The 20,016-nt window shown below is 36.3% G+C and overlaps 1 protein-coding gene across 2 annotated transcripts; it reads left to right on the forward strand.

Annotated features, from left to right (window-relative positions):
* Positions 1-583: 583 nt before the first annotated feature.
* Positions 584-19,124, forward strand: LOC8265839 (CCR4-NOT transcription complex subunit 1). Of its 2 annotated transcripts, XM_048370409.1 has the most exons (51): positions 584-873; positions 1,269-1,566; positions 1,664-1,892; positions 2,008-2,347; positions 2,447-2,560; positions 2,692-2,820; positions 2,903-3,094; positions 3,190-3,384; positions 3,608-3,745; positions 3,909-4,031; positions 4,108-4,361; positions 4,602-4,705; positions 5,559-5,653; positions 5,736-5,972; positions 6,407-6,598; positions 6,688-6,763; positions 6,870-6,937; positions 7,525-7,670; positions 9,168-9,276; positions 9,385-9,531; positions 9,664-9,711; positions 9,791-9,919; positions 10,012-10,251; positions 10,329-10,469; positions 10,552-10,637; positions 10,722-10,827; positions 11,080-11,175; positions 11,292-11,444; positions 12,230-12,412; positions 12,503-12,735; positions 12,811-12,943; positions 13,028-13,153; positions 13,399-13,443; positions 13,651-13,728; positions 13,903-14,019; positions 14,216-14,342; positions 14,422-14,522; positions 14,611-14,748; positions 14,822-14,911; positions 15,216-15,362; positions 15,443-15,574; positions 15,667-15,705; positions 15,788-15,934; positions 16,006-16,067; positions 16,719-16,872; positions 16,960-17,151; positions 17,264-17,368; positions 17,683-17,817; positions 18,044-18,280; positions 18,624-18,725; positions 18,829-19,124. In XM_048370409.1, the coding sequence occupies exons 1-51, from the start codon at positions 775-777 to the stop codon at positions 18,976-18,978; spliced, it is 7,257 nt and encodes a 2,418-aa protein (XP_048226366.1). In that variant the 5' UTR covers positions 584-774; the 3' UTR covers positions 18,979-19,124. The 2 variants fall into 2 exon arrangements, with proteins under 2 accessions (XP_048226366.1, XP_048226367.1); XM_048370410.1 differs by lacking the exon at positions 1,269-1,566.
* Positions 19,125-20,016: the final 892 nt, after the last annotated feature.

Here is a 20,016-nt window from a genome sequence, read left to right on the forward strand (position 1 = left end):
TAAGTAGATAATAAATAATAGAGTTTTCAACCAACTGGAAAATTGAGTTTGGAGTGGAACAATATGAGCAGTAGACCTAATAGAAAAAAATTGAAATTGATGGGTTATAAACAACAAATGACCCTTCGAATTAAAAAAAGAAAATCTATGAAAATATATTCATAGTATAATGGTAAAAGATTATTATTATTAGATATTACATAATAAACAAACAGCATAAATTTAGCCATGGTAGATGGATTATTTGCTTTTATAATATTAAATTTCAATTTAGTTTTTAATTTATTAGCTATAGATTTTTTTATTATTTGAAAGTGATAAAATAAGTGATAAAAATTCTCATATTAAATCATATATTAATTTATAAAATTATATTATTAATAATAATAAATTTAATTTTGATAAAAATAATTTATCAGTTAATAAGTTGGTATTTAATTATATCTTTTTCTATTATAAAAAGCATACGTAGAAAATAAATTTAGAAGAGACTCTCTAAGAAATAAAAAAAAAATACCATAATTTGATCAATAACGTGGCACAAATAAAAGCCAGCATAGAGGACCCGCGGGTAACTGACGCGTAACCCAGACAAGGCACTTGTTTTGCTTGAGATACAACATTGAAACGGGAAGTCTCACATTTATCTCTCTCGACGATTCTCAGTCCTCCCTAATCTTCAAATCGCATTCCATTTATTCTGCTTGTCAAAACGGAAACTCTTCCTTCACAAACCCTAATTGATCAGTCCGTCTCTCCTTTTCTCTCGCAGCGATGCCGACGTTATCATCAACAATATCAAATCAGGTACGGTTCTTGCTTCACAGCTTGAACGAAGACAACCTCGACTCTGTTTTTCGAGAACTTTGTAAGGTATGTATCTTCTGCTTTTAGTATACTAACACTTTCGCTCTTGCACTCTGATCATTAATTTTCTTTTAATTATCAGGTTTACTTCACTGAAACCCTAACATATCGCAAATTTTTTTGGCTACATGGATTCTTGTTGATCTTCCTTTTTTTATTTTTGGTTAAAATGAGATTAGGTTTCTTGAATATTTTTGATCTCTTGAGATTTCGGTGCTTCTTTTTCATTATTTTCTTAAAAAAAGGAAAAACTAATAAAAGTCGATTAACTATTTAGATTTTGTTCGAGCTTAACAGGGAGTTACATAGTTGTTTTAGCAACTAGATAGTAAAACGAAAGATTCAAGCTGTCAGTATTAGTTTGTATATATGCCATTGTTCACTGGAGTTCTCACTGGCAGTTTACTGAAAATGGACTTGACGAAAGCATTGTGGTGCTTCAAACCTGCTTGGAACATGTGAATTTCCAACGGACAGACTTGAAAAACATGCAGCTGCAACCGGTTATTCTTTCAATTTTCAAGTTTCTTTTGGACAGACCAAATTTCAGTACTGTGCTTTGTCAGTCGCTTAGAAGCTCAGAGATTAGCGAAGAATTCCTAGACAATTTCTCTAATGTGTTGCATTTATCTCTGTCTGAAAAAATCGCCATTGGTCTTGCTCTGTCTGATTCTGAGAATATCGAAACCAGAATGGGGGGTGGGTATTAGATTTTTATGCGATGGATTTGTTTTTCGTTATTTTATTTTGCTTATAGTTTCTCATATGTTATTGACAACTTTTCTCCAATCTCCAGCAAAGAAATTTTGCATTGCTCAAATTGAGGAACTGTGTTCTAATCCAGTTTCCATGAACTCCGCCCAGCAAATCCAGAATATTGTTATGTTCCTCCAGCAGTCTGAGGGTCATACCAAACATGTAGATCCCTTTTTGCAGATGTTATCCTTGGTACAACCAAAAGATGTTTTCCCCTTCTTTCTAACTCCACTGCTTTCAGATGAAATGCGTGAGGCCAATTTCTTGAGGTTCTAATCCTTTCTCCACTGTTAATCCTCTTGCTTTACATACAGCTTATGATTGTTTATAGGTATATTTTCTTGTCAAGCTTTTGATATTGATGGATTACATTTTCTTTCATAGGAATATGGATCTGTTCCATGAATGCCAGGAAAATGAATTTGATGCACTTTTAGCTGAAATGGAGAAGGAGATGAACGCTGGTGAAATTGTAAAGGAATTGGGCTATGGATGCACATTTGATTCCTCACACTGCAAAGAGATATTATCCAACTTTTTGCCACTGACTGAGAGCACTATCTCAAAGATACTCGGGACTATTGCTCGGAACCATGCTGGCCTTGAGGAGAACCAAAGCACATTTTCAAACTTTGGCTTAGCTCTTGGTTGCAGCATTTCCACTGATCTCCCACCATTAGGCTCTTGGGATATTGACATCCTTGTAAAGACAATCAAGCAACTTGTGAGTTTACTTCTGTTCATGTGTTACTTTTGTTTTTGAATGTGGCAATTGCCAGCTTTCTGAAGTGCATTTTGTTACCATGCATGCATGCAAAAACAGGCTCCTGGTACCAACTGGATAAAAGTGGTGGAAAATATGGATTACGAGGGATTTTACATCCCTAATGAGGAAGCATTCTCTTTCTTCATGTCTGTATATAGACATGCTTCCCAGGTATATCTTTTTAATGTGCTTTATCTATATAATTTTATTTTATTTTAAATTTTTTGTTTGTTTCAGGATTGTATCTAATAGAAAAGTTTTCTTTCTTGTTAGTTCTGAACTTTATGTGAATTATCTATTAGGATCTGTTCCCTGTCCATGTTCTCTGCGGGTCTGTTTGGAAAAATGCTCTTGGTCAACTATCTCTTCTCAAATATGCCGTATTGGCACCACCAGAAGTGTTTACCTTTGCCCATTCCGGGAGGCAGCTGGTATGATATCCTTTCCGACCAGTTATACTTCCATTATCATGTAATGTATTAGGTTGTGACTAGTCAAGAACTGTTTGCTCAGGTCTATAATGATGCAGTACATGGACAAAAGCTTCAGGTTGGGCATGCAAATCATGCATGGTTGTCTCTTGACCTACTGGAAGTGCTTTGTCAACTAGCTGAGAGGGGACATTCTAGTTCTGTTCGATCAATCCTTGAATATCCTCTCAAGCACTGTCCGGAAATCTTACTTCTTGGGATGTCACATATCAATGTATCTCTCTAGATTTATTTCTAATATAAGTATTTTTATTAATTTATTCTCCTGCACTTAATATTGTCTGACAAAAAATTTCCTCATGATTGCAGACTGCATATAAACTTCTCCAATATGAAGTGTCTTTTACTGTTTTTCCTATGATAATCAAAAGCACCACAAGTAGCGGTATGATACTTTACCTCTGGCACATAAATCCTAATGTTGTTGTGCGGGGATTTGTAGATGCTTACAACATTGAGCCAGACTGCACGATCAAGATATTGGACATCTGCCAAGAGCTAAAGGTTAAACTTAGGATGAAATGCTTAATTTTGCTATAATATACCATGATGCTTTTTTTCCGCAATGAAATACGATAACAAAATTTGAAAGGTTGGCGATTTATAGGAGCTTTCAATGTCTTTTATGTTTCTGATTTTTATTTTATTTATTTATTTATTTTATGTAATTCCTTAACTTTTGCATTTCTCTACTTTGCTTAGTTTACATTTTTTGTTCTTGTTGCAGATTCTGTCATCAGTGTTAGACATGATTCCATATGCTATTGGTATCAGATTGGCAGTCCTAGCTTCACGAAAAGAACTTATAGACCTTGAGAAGTGGCTGACTACTAATTTAATTGCATACAAGGATTTTTTCTTTGAGGTAATCTTTGCTGGTTGTCTCCCACTTGTGCAGTTAAGCATGGTGCTAGTGGTTATATAGGTTTCTATATTTTACTGCATGCTGGAAATCTGATATTCTTAGTCTAGGTAAGATATAATAATACTGGAAATGATGTGCTGAATTTTATTCTGCAACTTTTCAGGAATGTCTCAAGTTCTTGAAGGAGGTCCAACTTAGCGGATCGCAGGAATTTTCTAGCAAACCTTTCCATCATGCTAGTTCTGTTGTGAATATTTATATGGAGGCTAGCTCTATCTTCCTGAAGGTCCCACACTTGCTCTTTTTTTGTCCAGTCCATCTTCATTATTTATACAGCTTTCTCACTCCTTTAGTATTTTCAGGTACTTAAAGCTCAGACAGGCTTAATCATCTCTAGTCAACTTTCTGACGAAATGGAAAGGTTGCATATAACAATTACGGATTCTAATCCGAGGCTGCAGAATGGTGGCTCTGCAGATTCTTCTACCCCTGAACCGTTCTCTGATGATGTTGAGGCAGAAGCAAACTCTTACTTCCATCAAATGTTTTCTGGTCAGTTGACAATTGAGGCTATGGTTCAAATGCTTGCCCGATTTAAAGAATCTCCCGTGAGAAGGTTGTTGTCAAAGCTTTTTTTTATGTTTTTAAATCTACAACTTACCTTGCACTAATTTACCTTCTATCTTGTTACTTTGTTAGCTTCCACTATAAAATCTTGACTCGGTTTTATGGTAATGATATATCGTGAATCTGTAATACATTGTCTGGTTCATGGATTATAGCTAATTTAAACAAATTGAGCTTTTTTTTTTTTAATTTTCTTATAGTATTTATGTTTAACTGGAATAAATGACAGGGAGCAGTTAATTTTTGAGTGCATGATTGGCAATCTGTTTGAGGAGTACAGGTTTTTCCCCAAATATCCTGAAAGACAATTAAAAATTGCTGCCGTTCTATTTGGTGAGTTTCAGTTCTAGAATATAACACTGGGATGCTTGCTTGTGTTTCTGAATTCATTGTCAAATTTTCCTTGTATCTTATCATACTTAAGTTTATATGCTAGTTCTGAGCTTTGCATTATTTTCTCTGTTATTTGAGGATACACAACTAATTGTTATTTTTATCAGTATTTTCATAAGCTGTGTGTGTTTGTATATATTTCGTGGTTATAGGGAGGAAATTATGCGTGGGAGTATGGTTTTATCATCGGCAGTCAGTGGCACAGCGCCAACATTTTATGTTTGGTTCCGCTATTCCCTCAAGAAGTTCTGTGATTAATCAAACACATTTTGCACCGATAACCAATTTTGATTGTTTCTTCTTCCAAATTCCAGCAAAAGATGATTTCTTAAATACATTTTCCCTTTCAGTTTATTTTATTGTGGAGGATATTGGTGATGCTGATTTTGGTTCAATTATCATTGCATAATAGCTTGTACTTCCATTTTCCACATTTGGCAATATGCCCTTTTCTATTAACATGGCCTGCAAGTTTTTTGGTTTGAACCATCCTCTTGGCTCTTTGCAAATGGAGCTAATTGTGGTGAATGATTGTGGAAATATGATATGCTGTCTATTTATTAGGTGAAGGGATGTTTAAAAATAGGGAACGAACTTGCTTGATATGGTGTTGCTATTCTTTGTTTTTTTTGTGCTTAAGATACATGCGGATTAGACATAATAATGTGTCTGATGATTTGTTGGGACTGTTTTGTATATTTCTACCCCAAGCATTTGAGATTATGCGAGTATACAATTAATACCATGAACTTTAAGCAGATTTGTGTAGTGCTGATTGTGAATCCTTTTTCAGGTTCTGTTATCAAGCACCAGCTTGTAACTCATCTAACTCTTGGGATCGCCTTGCGCGGTGTTTTAGATGCACTACGCAAACCTCCAGATTCCAAAGTTTGTTCATCTCCTTGTGGACAATGCTCCTTTTTTGCTGGTTGTTATTGTATTATGTTGGTAATGGGTTTTCTGCTTCCAGATGTTTATCTTTGGGACCAAGGCCTTGGATCAGTTTGTAGATCGCCTGATTGAGTGGCCACAGTACTGCAATCATATTTTACAGATATCTCATCTGCGTACCACTCATTCAGAAATTGTTTCTTTTATCGAACGGCAACTTGCCAGGATTTCATCAGGTCATTTGGAATCTGATGGAAATAATGGTTCTGCTTCTCATCATCATGGTTTATCTCAGGCTAGCTCGGGGAATGGGGAGGTATCTTGCTGTTTTTATTTTATTTTTCCATCATGTACAGTAAACTTTTATCACTAGTCAAGTCTTACAGATTGTCACATTTGTCACGAACAATTGTCCATTATTACATTGTAGATATTCCAAAGAAATTCAGCAACAAATTTGATTCGTACTATGGATAAATACTCCCTCTGACAGTAGGCTCAATCTTTATACTTTATAATCATGCATTACCTCATGTGAAAATTGACGTACAACAATTCTTGGACTATTGATTCTTCTTTTCATTTTTGTATACAAGTATCAATTGAAGCCTCTTTAAGTGTGATATGCTTGTCTTGAGTAGAGATCTTAAAGAAAAATGTGTCAGTTGCTTCAATTGTGATTGGAGATAAATATGTAGAATGATTCTAACAAATTTTGGTTCTTTTGTTCCCTAATGTGGGTTGATGCAGTTGATTAGCGTCAATATTCCACAGTCTGTGCAGCAACTTTCTTCTACGCTGAATGTTCAACAGAGACATGAAAGTCCTCTTGATGAGCGCCATAAAGTCTTTCTGGCTTCATCTAATGACACCAAATCTGTTTTATCTTCTGGAGGGCAATCTTCAGTTGCTCCGTTGAGTGATAATTCAATCGCTCAGAAGGTATGCTTTCTGCACTAATTACATGTGGCATGGCCAATTTTTCCATCTTATTTTATTGCTTTATCTTATTTCTGAAGTTTCAATTGCAGAGTGCAGCCGGTGCTACAGCTATGCTGTCTTCTTCTCATGGTTTCATCCGTCCTTCCCGAGGAGTTACATCTACCAGTAATCCTATTGTTATCAGCATATAATTTTCTATTTTATTTTCTTTCCATTAAGCTGCCATGCCTTGTGTTATTTAAGATGCCTTATAAAACCAGTTTCTGTGCAGAGTTTGGCTCTGCTTTGAACATTGGAACACTTGAAGCTGCTGCTGAGAGAAGGGAAACACCAATAGAGGTATGCTGTTGGTTGGTACTGGTTATCTTGTCATGGATTAGATCTATTACACCTTAAGCAGTTTAAAAATTCAGGATCCATCAAAGGCTCTGCAATGCAAAATTCATGTAGAGGGCATCAAGTGGATGTGTTTTTTTCTCAAAGTCATTGTCTTTGTAGAAAAAATGTTTAATTTTCCAAGAACTAAAAGTTTCTGGATTGTTTAAGTTTCACACCTTGATAGTTTATTTGTAACTCACATACGTGCATTGGCCTTTACTTTCTCTTGGGAGAGTTTATGATCTTTAGCAAATAGCTCTTGGTTGAAGATTGTCAAGCCTGCAAAAGTTGTCATTACTTACTGTCTTTTGTAAAGCTAATGTTTTTTGGGTTTTGAGGTACCTTTCTGCCTTTTAGTTGATCAAATCTGTCAAAAGCTAAGGGTACGCCTAGGTACATGAATATTCAGGACCATAATAAATATTATCAATTGCATAAATGAAAACTTTTTTCCTTTATTTGGATCATCCTTGCTTGTTTAATTAGTATATCTTGTCGTTTTAAGTTGTTCAGTTGCTCACTATCCCGTTTCTTCTTTCTTCATACAGGCTCCAGCATCTGAGATTCAGGACAAAATTTCATTCATAATTAATAATATTTCAGCTGCAAATATTGAAGCTAAAGCAAAAGAATTCACTGAAATATTGAAAGAGCAATATTATCCCTGGTTTGCCCAGTATATGGTTATGAAAAGGTCAGAAGTTGTATATATTTGCTTTCCCAATCCCATGCACTTGTGCATCTTTCTCACTCTCTCTGTGTCTCCCTCTCCAAGTATGCCAATATGTACATTCTGCTTATCTGGCCAGGCAATGCCAGTTTCAGAGAAAGGGGAGACATGGGGGCTTGGGGGGATCATTAGCTGTATGCATACCCTTTAAATATGTTTTTGACTCTTATGCTATGAGTTCAGTGGTGAAGCAACATTATGTACTAAGGGTGCAACTGCCCACTTGTTTTGTGGGAAAATTGCATTTAAGGAAAACAAAAGGCTTTGTCTCCCTTGTAAAATAGCAATCAACCCTTCTATTTTCATTTGTGCACAAGACCAGCATTTAACTTAGAATAGTTGATCCTCTTGTTGGTAATTTGGTTGAAAATACAAAGTAATGTAAATGTATACCTTCTACATCTTCAATCAAATTAATGCATATGAAAAATATCAGATAAAATAGATACAAAAACTAAGAGATGTTAACAAAAAATGGACTAAAAATAATTTTGTTGGAAAAGTTATGAATAAGATTAATTATTTGTTTTCTTTGCTTCTTTGTAGTTTAATAAATAGCATCAATTCGTTGCTTAGGTTCATTACTTTTAGCCTTAATTTAGATGTAATTAAATGGGGAGAAAAAGAGATCAATGAATTTGTACCTCCATTTTATGATTGCTACAAGTATTGTTATTAGTTTTAATTCCTAAAAATTATTATACTAAATGATTATTTTATTAATTATTATGTCATACTTTGCATTATTACTCGTGTTCTTTTTGTGTGAGCTATATAGTTTGACAAAACTGTTTCCATTAGTTTTGATTTTTGTATTTGTCAAATTTTACTACAAACCAAAATTTGTCCACAAAAAGTGAAAAAAAATCATGACTTCTTGATGTGTGTGTGTGTATATATGTATGTTTATGTTCATGTCTGTGTGTTCTGATTAGTGAGTAATGGCTCAGACTCCAAAGGACAAAAAGAATAAACAAATGGAATTTATATGAAAAAGACCAATGGCTGTTTGTATTGCATTACCGTATGCTAGTCTAATGATTTTTGGTTCTTACTTTTAACATGACTCCATTATAGTCTCGAGTATTTAAAACAAATCACATTCTATCACAATCCTTGCTCAGTCTGTATTTCTGAAATACAGAAAGGATGCAACTGTTTTGTTATATGTGAAACGATTCCGCCTATGCGTGAATATTCTGTGATTTCTCTTCTATGTCTTCATATAAATTGCTTGTATATGGACATGCTGATTTTTTATTTTATTTTATTTGCTACCGCTGTCATTTTATTGGCTTGTTTAATTATATGAATTTAAGGTTGCGTGCACACATTCTTTAGCATCTTTCTATGAAATAATATGATGATAAGTTTTATTTTTCCCCCAAAAGAATTCCCTGCCATGCTGTCATTATTAGATTCCCTGGTTCTCATTATCGTATGTGATTTATTTCTTTGCAGGGCAAGCATTGAGCCTAATTTTCATGATTTGTACTTGAAGTTCCTTGATAAAGTTAGCTCAAAGGCCTTGAATAAGGAGATCGTCCAGGCAACTTATGAGAACTGCAAGGTTCGGGTTCATACCACCTTATATCTACAAACTGACTCATTGGTGCAACATCCTTTTTAGTGAAGAGGAAAAGGAAATGATATTTGTTTGGTCTTTTTCTCATTTCAGGTTCTCTTAGGTTCGGAGCTAATAAAATCGAGTTCAGAAGAGCGTTCATTGCTAAAAAATTTGGGAAGCTGGCTTGGGAAATTAACTATTGGTAGGAATCATGTCTTGAGGGGTCGTGAGATAGATCCAAAATCTCTGATCATAGAGGTAATTTTGTACCAACAGAATGTTGTGAATTGTTAGCAATCCCCAACTATTCTTTTTAATAAATCATGGCCTTTGAGAAATATATGTTACCGTTCTCGGTGTTCATTTGGGGATTGCTTTTTTACTGTGCAGGCATATGAGAAGGGCTTGATGATTGCTGTTATTCCATTTACTTCCAAGGTATGGTTAAATGGATGGCAATATTGTGTTTTGTATAATTTTTAGTGATCTGACACTTGAATCCCATTACTCACTATAGATTCTGGAGCCATGCCAGAGCAGTCTAGCCTATCAACCTCCTAATCCTTGGACTATGGGAATTCTTGGATTGCTTGCAGAGATCTACTCAATGCCGAACTTGAAAATGAATCTCAAGTTTGACATAGAGGTATAGAGCTATGTTGTGTAAGCTCCCAGTTGCATGGTCATATGCATTTCTAAGCCATACTGAATGATATTCTATTTTCTTTTGCCATTCAGGTTCTATTCAAAAACCTTGGTGTAGATATGAAGGACATAGCGCCCACTTCTCTTTTGAAAGATCGAAAGAGAGAGATGGAAGGGAACCCTGATTTCTCTAATAAAGATGTTGGAGTATCTCAGCCACAGATTGTTCCTGAAGTTAAACCTGGAATAATATCTCCGCTTAATCACGTTGATTTGCCACTAGAGGTTGCCAACCCACCTAACGCTGTTGGCCATACACATTTGTTACCTCAGGTTTGTGTCCATGTGGTCTAGTATTTTTCCAAGTCTTTACGACATTTTTTTGTATCTTAATCTGTTTGGTGTTTTAGTATGCTGCTCCTGTTAATCTTTCTGTTGGGACATTGACGGAGGATGAAAAACTAGCTGCACTAGGCATGTCTGATCAGCTTCCTCCTGGTCAAGGACTATTCCAAGCTACTCCCAATCAGTCACCTTTCTCTGTCAGCCAGGTCAGTTGTTTTCTTTTTCTGATCTTAAGGAGAAATTGAAATTTTTTGGTTACTGACTTATCACTTCGTGTATGCCTAGCAGCTTCCCACAGCATTACCTAACTTTGGAACTCTTGTTATTATCAACCAAAAATTCAATTCTTGGGGCTTGCACTTGCATTTTCAAAGGTTTGAAGCTGGTGGTACAATTGTTTTTTCTTCTTTTTAGTTTGTCTGTATTATGATAATCTCCATATCATTTGTATATTGCAGACTGGTTCCTCTTGTAATGGATAGAGCTGTCAAAGAGATAGTTTCTAGCATCGTTCAGCGTAGTGTCTCTATAGCTACCCAGACGACTAAGGAGCTTGTTTTGAAGGTTTACGAGCTGAATTGATTTAAAACTTTTTCTTAATAAGTCATGAAGCATCTCATTTGCTATTTGAACGGTCTTGTGCCTTATTTTCTTAATCCTGTTTTCTTGCCTTTTCTTGCCTTTGCTCATTACATCATCCACACATTTTGTTGTTAGCACCCTCAAATATGACCACTCTATCCTTTCAGAGTTCCATTTTCTTATTTCCATGTGGACATCTTCTGATGTTTGTCATTGCATTATGCTGAATTATAGGATTACGCGATGGAATCTGATGAGACACGGATATATAACGCAGCACACTTGATGGTTGCAAGTTTGGCTGGAAGCTTAGCTCATGTAACATGCAAGGTTGTACTCTTCATCACGGGGATTTTTTTTATGTTTTCCTTTCCTGTTTGCTTGCTTGGTTTTGTGAAGAAAACAGCTGTAGTATGGTTTACTGATATTATGTCTTTGGTTGCTAGGAACCCTTACGTAATTCAATATCAACTCAACTAAGGAATTCGCTTCAGGGTTTGAATAGTACAAGTGACCTTCTGGAGCATGCTGTGCAACTTGCTACAAATGATAACCTTGATCTTGGTTGTGCAGCAATTGAGCAGGCTGCTACAGATAAGGTTTTACTTTCACTTCTAACATAAATAATTTATTTTCTGTGTTTATGATCATGTTTTTCACGTCTTAAGTGATGTGAAAGGAAAAGATTGGACAAGGATTAGTTATACCAATGGCAACATGCAATGAATAAGTGATTATTATTTACTTGAATATGAGTAGATAGCTAGTTAGGCATTGGAAAGCTAGTGTCGCTTATTTGCAATAGACGAAGTTGGCTGAGATGATCTGCGGTTTCACATCCCAAATTATATGCTGTAGGTTAGGCCGAGTGCCTCAAATAATGCCACTCTGGCTATAGCTGTAATGTATCTGAGTTGGACTAGATCTACCAACCATCTGCAATGTCTTGTTATTCTTTGTTGATTCTGTTTTGGGCTAACACTGAGTAGGAATTATTGTTTGAGCTGGAATCATTATTTTATTCCGTGCTAGTCATCTTTAGTTGGTATTACAGGAACTAAATTGGTAGCAATCCACATCCCATATTGGTAGCAAACTAGATAGATCTTCATTAGGCTGGATGAGCCCAGGAGCAACTTAAGCTAGTACTTTTGAGTGATTGGCCTGTGGTGTTCACAAAATGACCCAGTAAGCCATATTTTAATCTGCCTGTTCAGACATCAGTACGATATTCAAATTAAAATGACGGGACTTGAGAAGAGCCTAAAAACTCTTGATGCTGAAAGGATTGTGGTTCAGATGAAAATGATGCTCTTGTTGTAACATGGGTTTTAAAGTGCTATGAATTAGTTGAATCTCTTATCCATGTTTGAATGATGTGTAGGCAATACAAACCATTGATGCGGAAATAGCCCAACAACTTTCTTTGAGAAGGAAGCATCGAGACGGTGTTGGTCCAACATTTTTTGATGCAAACTTGTATTCACAAGGTTCTATGGGTGTCGTACCTGAGGCCCTCCGACCTAAACCAGGTCACCTGTCTGTCTCTCAACAGCGAGTTTATGAGGTATGTACCTGTTGATTTGTTTTCCGATGGATTGGCTCATTGCCGAATGACAGCACTGGATGTACCCCTTCATCTTCCCTTTGCTTTCAGGACTTTGTTCGGCTTCCATGGCAAAACCAATCCGGCCAGGGCTCTCATACTATCCCTATGGGTTCCTCGACTTCTGCTGTCTCTACTGCTTTGGCTGGTGCATATGGTTCAGGGTCAGGACAACTCAATCCAGGCTACTCTTCCGCTCCTGGAAATGTAGGATTTGAAGCAGTCTCTCGGACATTGGACATGGGCTCTGATGCCACTGAATCTAATTCTGCTGCAATTCTTAGGTATTTGCTCAACAATTATTTATTGGTAGTTTTCAATATGAATTCTTAGATATGTATTTTCATGTTATGTCCCAGTTCATCTTCTATTCATATTGGGGCAACTGATGGTGCAATCCAGCCTAATTCTGAAAACAGTGCTACAAGTGTTTCATTTTCTTCTGCTGCTCCAGCCTCTGAACATTCAGGGGATACTTCTGATACTGTAAAGGTGAAGAGAGTCATCTTTATTTCTATTTCATGCTGTCAAAAGCTTTATCACTGTTATTGATGTGTCTTTTCAATCTGTTAATAGGAGTTGGGAATCTCTTCACAACCAATATCTTCATCAGCTGCTTCTGATCGACTTGTGACCAGTGCTTCTGAGCCTACATTGAACACGAGGGATGCATTGGATAAATATCAGATTGTTGCACAGAAGGTATCTTCTGAAACCGTCTCATTTCCCCTTTGATTTCCTCTTTATATATATTCTGTTGATTACTTGGAACATCTGGCATATCCTGCTGCTGTTTGTATTTATGTTTTTTCATGACCTTTCTCGATTAGTTCTGAGATTAATAAGACATGGTCAAACTTTTTATGTTCTTTGTTTTGCGTTAACTGTTGCTGTTTAAAACATGATCATGTTCTTTTGCTAACATGGCATTTTTTAAATGGTTTCAGTTGGAAGCTTTGGTTAGTAGTGATGGCAGAGAAGTAGAAATCCAGGTACTCTTTCTTTGCCTTCTTCTCGGTATGTGATGCTGCCATATGCTTTGTTGTGTACATCACATGAAACAGCTGTTATTTTGTTTCCTTGTGATTTCTTAAACAAACGTCTAGTTTATTTATCCACCTGTACTTGTACTTATCAGATCCTTATTTAGAAGGTTATTTTATTGTCTTTGCATTTACACACTTGTAACTTGTCTTCAGGGATTAATTACTGAGGTTCCTGAGATCATTCTCAGATGTGTAAGCCGAGATGAGGCTGCCTTGGCTGTGGCACAAAAGGTATGATTTAACATTTATTGATGGTTTAATCTTGTGATGTTATGGCCTGGTTGTCTTTTCTGCAGGTGCTAGTTTTCAGCTTCCTTCCAGTTTAGCCATTGACAGACCAACTCTTATTATGTTATTTTGTGTTAAATCAATTTCCTGTTTTGAGTTTTCTTTATTTTTATACAGGTTTTCAAGGGTTTATATGAAAATGCATCGAACAATTTCCATGTTAATGCTTGTCTTGCAATTCTAGCTGCTATTCGGGATGTTTGCAAGCTTGTGGTCAAAGAACTCACTAGCTGGGTATGTCTTAACACAGTTTTTTGCCCATTGAAATTAATGTAAATCAGGGTCTGCTTTTATGGTGACTTCGCATTCAGGGCATGAACTTTGTTTGACCTTGTCCCATGCTGTACTATTTATTGGCGTCAAACTACAGCGAATTTTACTTCTATTGATGTATGTTTTTATTTTATCAGTTTCCATTTCTTTCCTGCAGGTGATCTACTCAGATGAGGAGCGGAAGTTCAACAAAGATATTACTGTTGGCCTTATACGCAGTGAATTGCTCAATCTTGCAGAATACAATGTTCATATGGCAAAACTTATTGATGGTGGAAGGAATAGTACGTATATGGTAACTTTTATCATTTATTCTATGCCACCCCAGCTCATGCAAATTGATCATTTCCATGAAATGTACAGAGGGCGCAACGGAATTTTCTATTTCACTTATTCAAGCATTAGTTGTTGAGGAGTCGAAAGTTATTTCTGAGCTCCACAATCTTGTTGATGCGCTGGCTAAGGTTTGGTTTCATTTAAACTTTTCTTTTTCAGTTGGATTGTGTTGATGCTATCTTGTTTCTGTGGTTTCTTAGTCATTCTCTTTTTCAGCTTGCTGCAAAACCTGGATCTTCAGAGTCATTACAACAGCTTATTGAGATTGTCAGGAATCCTGTTGCTAATTCTGCTGTGATATCTGGATTTACTGTGGGAAAAGAGGATAAGAGCAGACAGTCTAGAGATAAAAAGGTCAGCTGAGATGCCCTTGTTCTTCCTGTTTGTGTCCATCCTGACTTGAGACTCCATCATTTTGTTGAAACAGGCTGCAAATCAGTCTATGTCTACATCTAACAGGGAAGAGTACAGCATTGTGGAATCTGTGGAACCAGATCCTGCTGGTTTCCGGGAACAGGTATAATTAGTTGTTTTGAGTGTATGCTTTTTATTGAGTTGCAATCTATATTAATATGTCATGAGAATCCAATCTATATCAAACTCTTCATGGTTGTACCTTGAGGCAGCTTGTTTTCATCTCTCGCGCGCGCCGCGCACGTGGGCACATGCATAGACACAAACATGTGGATGTACAAACACATATCAACTACATGTATTACAAAGAAGTCATTTTGAGCATCTTGTTTTTTCCCTGTTGGTGAGACAGAATAATTAGCTTATGCTGTCCATTTAAATGTGCTTATTGCTGTCATTTTTTGTAGGTTTCCTTGTTATTTGCAGAATGGTTTAGAATATGTGACCTTCCAGGTGCAAACGATGCAGCTTCTACTCATTATATCCTACAATTGCATCAAAATGGACTGTTGAAGGGAGATGATATGACGGACCGCTTTTTCCGCATCATCACAGTGAGCTCTCTTTCTGCTTTAACGTGTTTCTTTTAACATATGTTTAAATTTAAAAACGTAATCCCTTGAATCTATCCCAGGAACTCTCTGTTGCACATTGCTTGTCTTCTGAGGTGATCAACTCTGGTGCACTACAATCGCCTCAACAAGGGCAGAATTTGTCCTTCCTTGCCATTGATATTTATGCAAAACTTGTATTTTCAATCTTGAAGGTAAACATTCTTGCTTTTTAATCTGCTTTCTTCAGCTTTTTGGATCTTTCATATTGTAATTTCTCTAATTATATTTATCTTTAAACTGTTAGGTGGAGCAGGGATCGAATAGATTTTTCCTTTTATCTAAGGTGAATCTTAGGCCAGAGACTGTTTTGCAATTTTCTTACCTTCTTTCTTAACGTGTTCTATAATAATTGTGGCTTTCAACAGATTTTGGCTGTGACTGTGAGGTTTATACAGAAGGATTCAGAGGAGAAAAAATTATCTTTTAACCCTAGACCTTATTTCAGACTGTTTGTGAACTGGCTTTTGGACCTTGTTTCGCCAGACCCGATTATTGATGGTACAAATCTTCAGGTAAGGGTTTGTTGCTTTTACGATGAACTATATTGTCTTTCCTGCTCTGACATTAATTTTTCGTCCTACAGATCCTGACGGCCTTTGCCAATGCTTTCCATAATTTGCAGCCCCTTAAAGTTCCTGCATTCAGGTTTGCATTCTGCATTTGTTTCGAAGATTGGCTTGTTGAGGATAATGCAATTAATTGCGTCTCATATAGGGAATGTTTCATCCTGTATTTCTGATGGCTAGTTAATGAGGAAGTCCTATGACTTAACTTTAATTGCTCAGTTTGTGGTCTTAAGAAAATTTTACTTGACTTACACGAAAAAGTAGACAAGTTGGTTTCTGAAGAGACTAATTGAAACAAAAATTAGAGTTGGGCATTTTTCATGCTAAAAATTGTAACTAAGCAATGTCACCGATATTTAGTCATAGATGCAAAAGTAATTAAGCCAAGTTAATGAGTATGTTCCATTAGGATAATGTTGGAGAATTTAGAGTGCTCTTCCTGCCGCATTCTAGAGGCTTACCTTGTATGCAATATATTTTTTTGTAGTTTTGAGAATTTGTTAGAGGAGGTATGCATCCATCTCTTTGACTCATGGTTTTAGTTCCCAAGTAAAATGCAAGGCTTACTGTTGCCACGCCACAGAAATTGACCGTTAATAACAGTGGTGGTTTACTGTATGTTTAGTATGGACTTGGGTATGCTTAATCAGTAAACCTGGAAGGTCCTGAACTTTGTTGTTGCTTCTTCTTTAGACTCTGCATGCTTAACTTCATTAATTATTTTTCTCAGCTTTGCTTGGCTTGAGTTGGTTAGCCACAGGAGCTTCATGCCAAAATTGCTCACTGGAAATGCTCAGAAGGGTTGGCCCTATGTTCAACGGTTGCTAGTAGACTTGTTCCAGTTCCTGGAGCCATTCTTAAGGAGTGCTGAACTAGGAATGCCTGTATGCCTTTTCCACTTGATGCATGTATGCAGCTCATTAGGACTTAACTGTGTTGATTATTCTGATTCATTTTATTGTTTTTTATAGGTTCACTTTCTTTACAAAGGTACACTAAGAGTACTGCTGGTGCTGCTTCATGACTTCCCTGAGTTTCTATGTGACTATCATTTCACTTTTTGTGATGTGATTCCTCCAAGCTGCATACAAATGCGTAATATTATCCTCTCTGCATTTCCCCGCAATATGAGGCTGCCAGATCCATCTACTCCTAACCTGAAGGTGCCCTGCTGATTAGTAAATGTTGTGTTACTTTATCTATACAATTCCTGTTAACGAATTCTTGCTTCTGCAACTGATATTGGGGACTTGATTCCTTGTCTCACATTCGTAGATTGATTTGCTACCCGAAATAAGGGAGGCTCCTCACATTCTCTCTGAGGTTGATGCAGCTCTTAAAGCAAAGCAGATGAAAGCTGATGTAGACGAGTATCTGAAGGTATTTTTTTTCTATTTGTGTTGTTAATATAGGCCCAGTGAATTGTTTTTAGTTCTTAAATTGCTGAGGACTAATTGGCATTCTTTCTCATCTATTGCACTGGTGATGCTTTCTAATTTATTTATTACTTTCATCACTAAAGTGTCTCTTCACATCTGATTTTACTTCATTATGTTTTTCCATATTCATGGTATTGCCCGTTGAAAATTCATGAACTCTCTTTTTATCTATCTGAACTGATTTTGTACCTATGTTTTAGTAATGTTATCCTTTTCGGGGATATCTCAAATTATTATTTTTGAAATTCTATTCAGACCAGGCATCAAGGTTCTTCGTTCCTGAGTGAGTTGAAGCAGAGATTACTACTTTCACCAAGTGAAGCTGCCTCTGCTGGTACCCGTTATAACGTACCATTGATCAACTCCCTTGTGCTTTATGCTGGGATGCAGGTGTGTTCTGGTTTTAGTCCATGTTTTTCTAGTCACTTCTTATTATTTGAGCAAACATCTATGATTATATTTATGTTTGTCGTTTATTTTTCTGCATACAGATTGTAATATTTTATTTCGAGCGTGTAACTTTTTTCATCTTTTCTTTCTCCAAGATCAATTGTACTACATAATTTCTCTTCTTTTTTTTCAAAAAAAGAAAAACTGAAATTTTCATAAACTTCAGGCCATCCAACAGCTGCAGGCAAGAGCACCTCATTCACAGTCATCGGGAAACACTGCTCCTCTAGCTGTATTGTTGGTGGATGCTGCTTTGGATATTTACCAGACTCTTATAGTGGAACTGGACACTGAAGGCCGATACCTCTTTCTGAATGCTGTTGCCAACCAATTGCGCTATCCAAACAACCACACCCATTATTTCTCTTTCGTCCTACTTTATTTATTTGCTGAATCTAACCAGGTAGAATATTTTTCTCATATTGTATTCTAAAGTGCATGTTATTATTTTATATTTGTGCAAATCCACACCAGGAGTATTCTGTTGCAAAACCCACTAAACCCCTTGGTAATGATGTTCTGTGCATCCTACTGCCCATGACAGAATTCTCGGATGTGGCAACAGGATTCTCATATAGTTTTGGTTTCTCAATTAGCATGCATAGGATTTCAAGGAGAGACTAATTTAAGGTCTTTGGTTGGACATGAAAGTGTGTATATATTGTATGATCTAACTGATTGGTTTGAGGTACTCTAATAGCATCATATTCCTGTGTTTCTCACATTTTACGTGTGCCCTTGTGCAGGAAATTATTCAGGAGCAGATCACAAGAGTCCTTTTGGAACGCTTAATAGTTAATCGACCTCATCCATGGGGGCTTCTGATTACTTTTATTGAGCTCATCAAGGTAAAAACCTTAGTTGCAACATTGCACAGCTGCTTTTTTAATTTTTTGAATGTCTTCTCCTCTCTCCTCTCTCTCTAGGAAATTGATTTGTGTTTTTATGCAGAATCCTCGGTACAACTTCTGGAACCGATCTTTCATAAGATGTGCACCAGAGATTGAAAAACTCTTCGAATCGGTGGCAAGATCATGCGGTGGCTTAAAGCCTATGGATGAGAGTATGGTCTCAGGCTGGGTTTCTGAGGGCACACACTAAGGCTTATGGCATGCCTGCTTGATTTTTTTCTCATTTGTAATCTAAATATATTTTGTAAATAACACAGGAAAGCACATCCAGTCAGAATGATACTTCTGTATTTTAAAGATTGCGTCAATTTGATTGGATAGAGCATTTATAGAGTATTTTAAATAGGTGCTATCATTTCCTCTTTCCTGGCTAGTTCTTGCTCCTTGGTTTCCGCAGCTAGTTGTCACGGTGCTGTTTATGATACATGCCGTGGATGCTAATTGAAGGAGAGAGAACGACTCGGGGATATAACTGAATGAGCTCCTGTATCCGACAGCTCGCCCGGATGGTATCAAGGTCGGTTAAGACTCGACACCCTTTCCCCCACTATAGGCGATCTTTATCAGTGTTCACAATAAGAACCTTTTTATTATTACCATTCATCATCACTCCCTGCAGGTCTCAACAAAATTTACCAGTACCAAGTTCTAACAAAGAATTTTTTATAATCTAATCTAACATTACCTCCTGCCAGTAAAATAGGGCTTAAAAAAAATTCACCTACGCCCAACCTCATGCGTCTATTGGGAAAAAAGATTTAAGGAAACTGCGGTTATTGTTAAAACTACAAATATTGTTAACCAAAGGAAAAGATTTCGTGTTAAAGACAAGATACGTATGGATTATAAATTTGTACTCAGAATATATATACATATACATATATATGTTGTATTATTTTTTCTTTCGAGATTATTTATTTTCATTTTCTACGCAGGTCGCTATTAAAATTCGTCCATATTAATCTCCGTTGAACAAAAATTGGATAAATAATGGTGTCTTGTCTTTCTCTCTCTTGCTTTATCTTATTTAATCCAACTACTTGAAAAAGAAATTATCATCTTCAATATCCGTACAACTAACTAAATTGAAATTTGAAAATTAAATCCAACAATTAAGAAACACTTATAAAAGATTAATTCTATTATTAACACTTCCACATTTCAGTGATTAAACACTCGGAGAATGAAATACACATTGCTACTAAGAAGAGAATTGCTTCTATTACCA

Source organism: Ricinus communis, chromosome 1 (assembly GCF_019578655.1).
Source record: "Ricinus communis isolate WT05 ecotype wild-type chromosome 1, ASM1957865v1, whole genome shotgun sequence".
NCBI lineage: Eukaryota > Viridiplantae > Streptophyta > Magnoliopsida > Malpighiales > Euphorbiaceae > Ricinus > Ricinus communis.

Excerpts from the sequence above, each read along its gene's own strand:
- LOC8265839 (XM_048370409.1), top strand. The coding sequence starts at position 775 with ATGCCGACGTTATCATCAACAATATCAAATCAGGTACGGTTCTTGCTT. Across the intron at positions 9,920-10,011 it reads ATCTCAAGTTTGACATAGAG|GTTCTATTCAAAAACCTTGG; the intron begins GTATAGAGCTAT and ends TTTGCCATTCAG. Across the intron at positions 18,281-18,623 it reads TATTTGCTGAATCTAACCAG|GAAATTATTCAGGAGCAGAT; the intron begins GTAGAATATTTT and ends GCCCTTGTGCAG.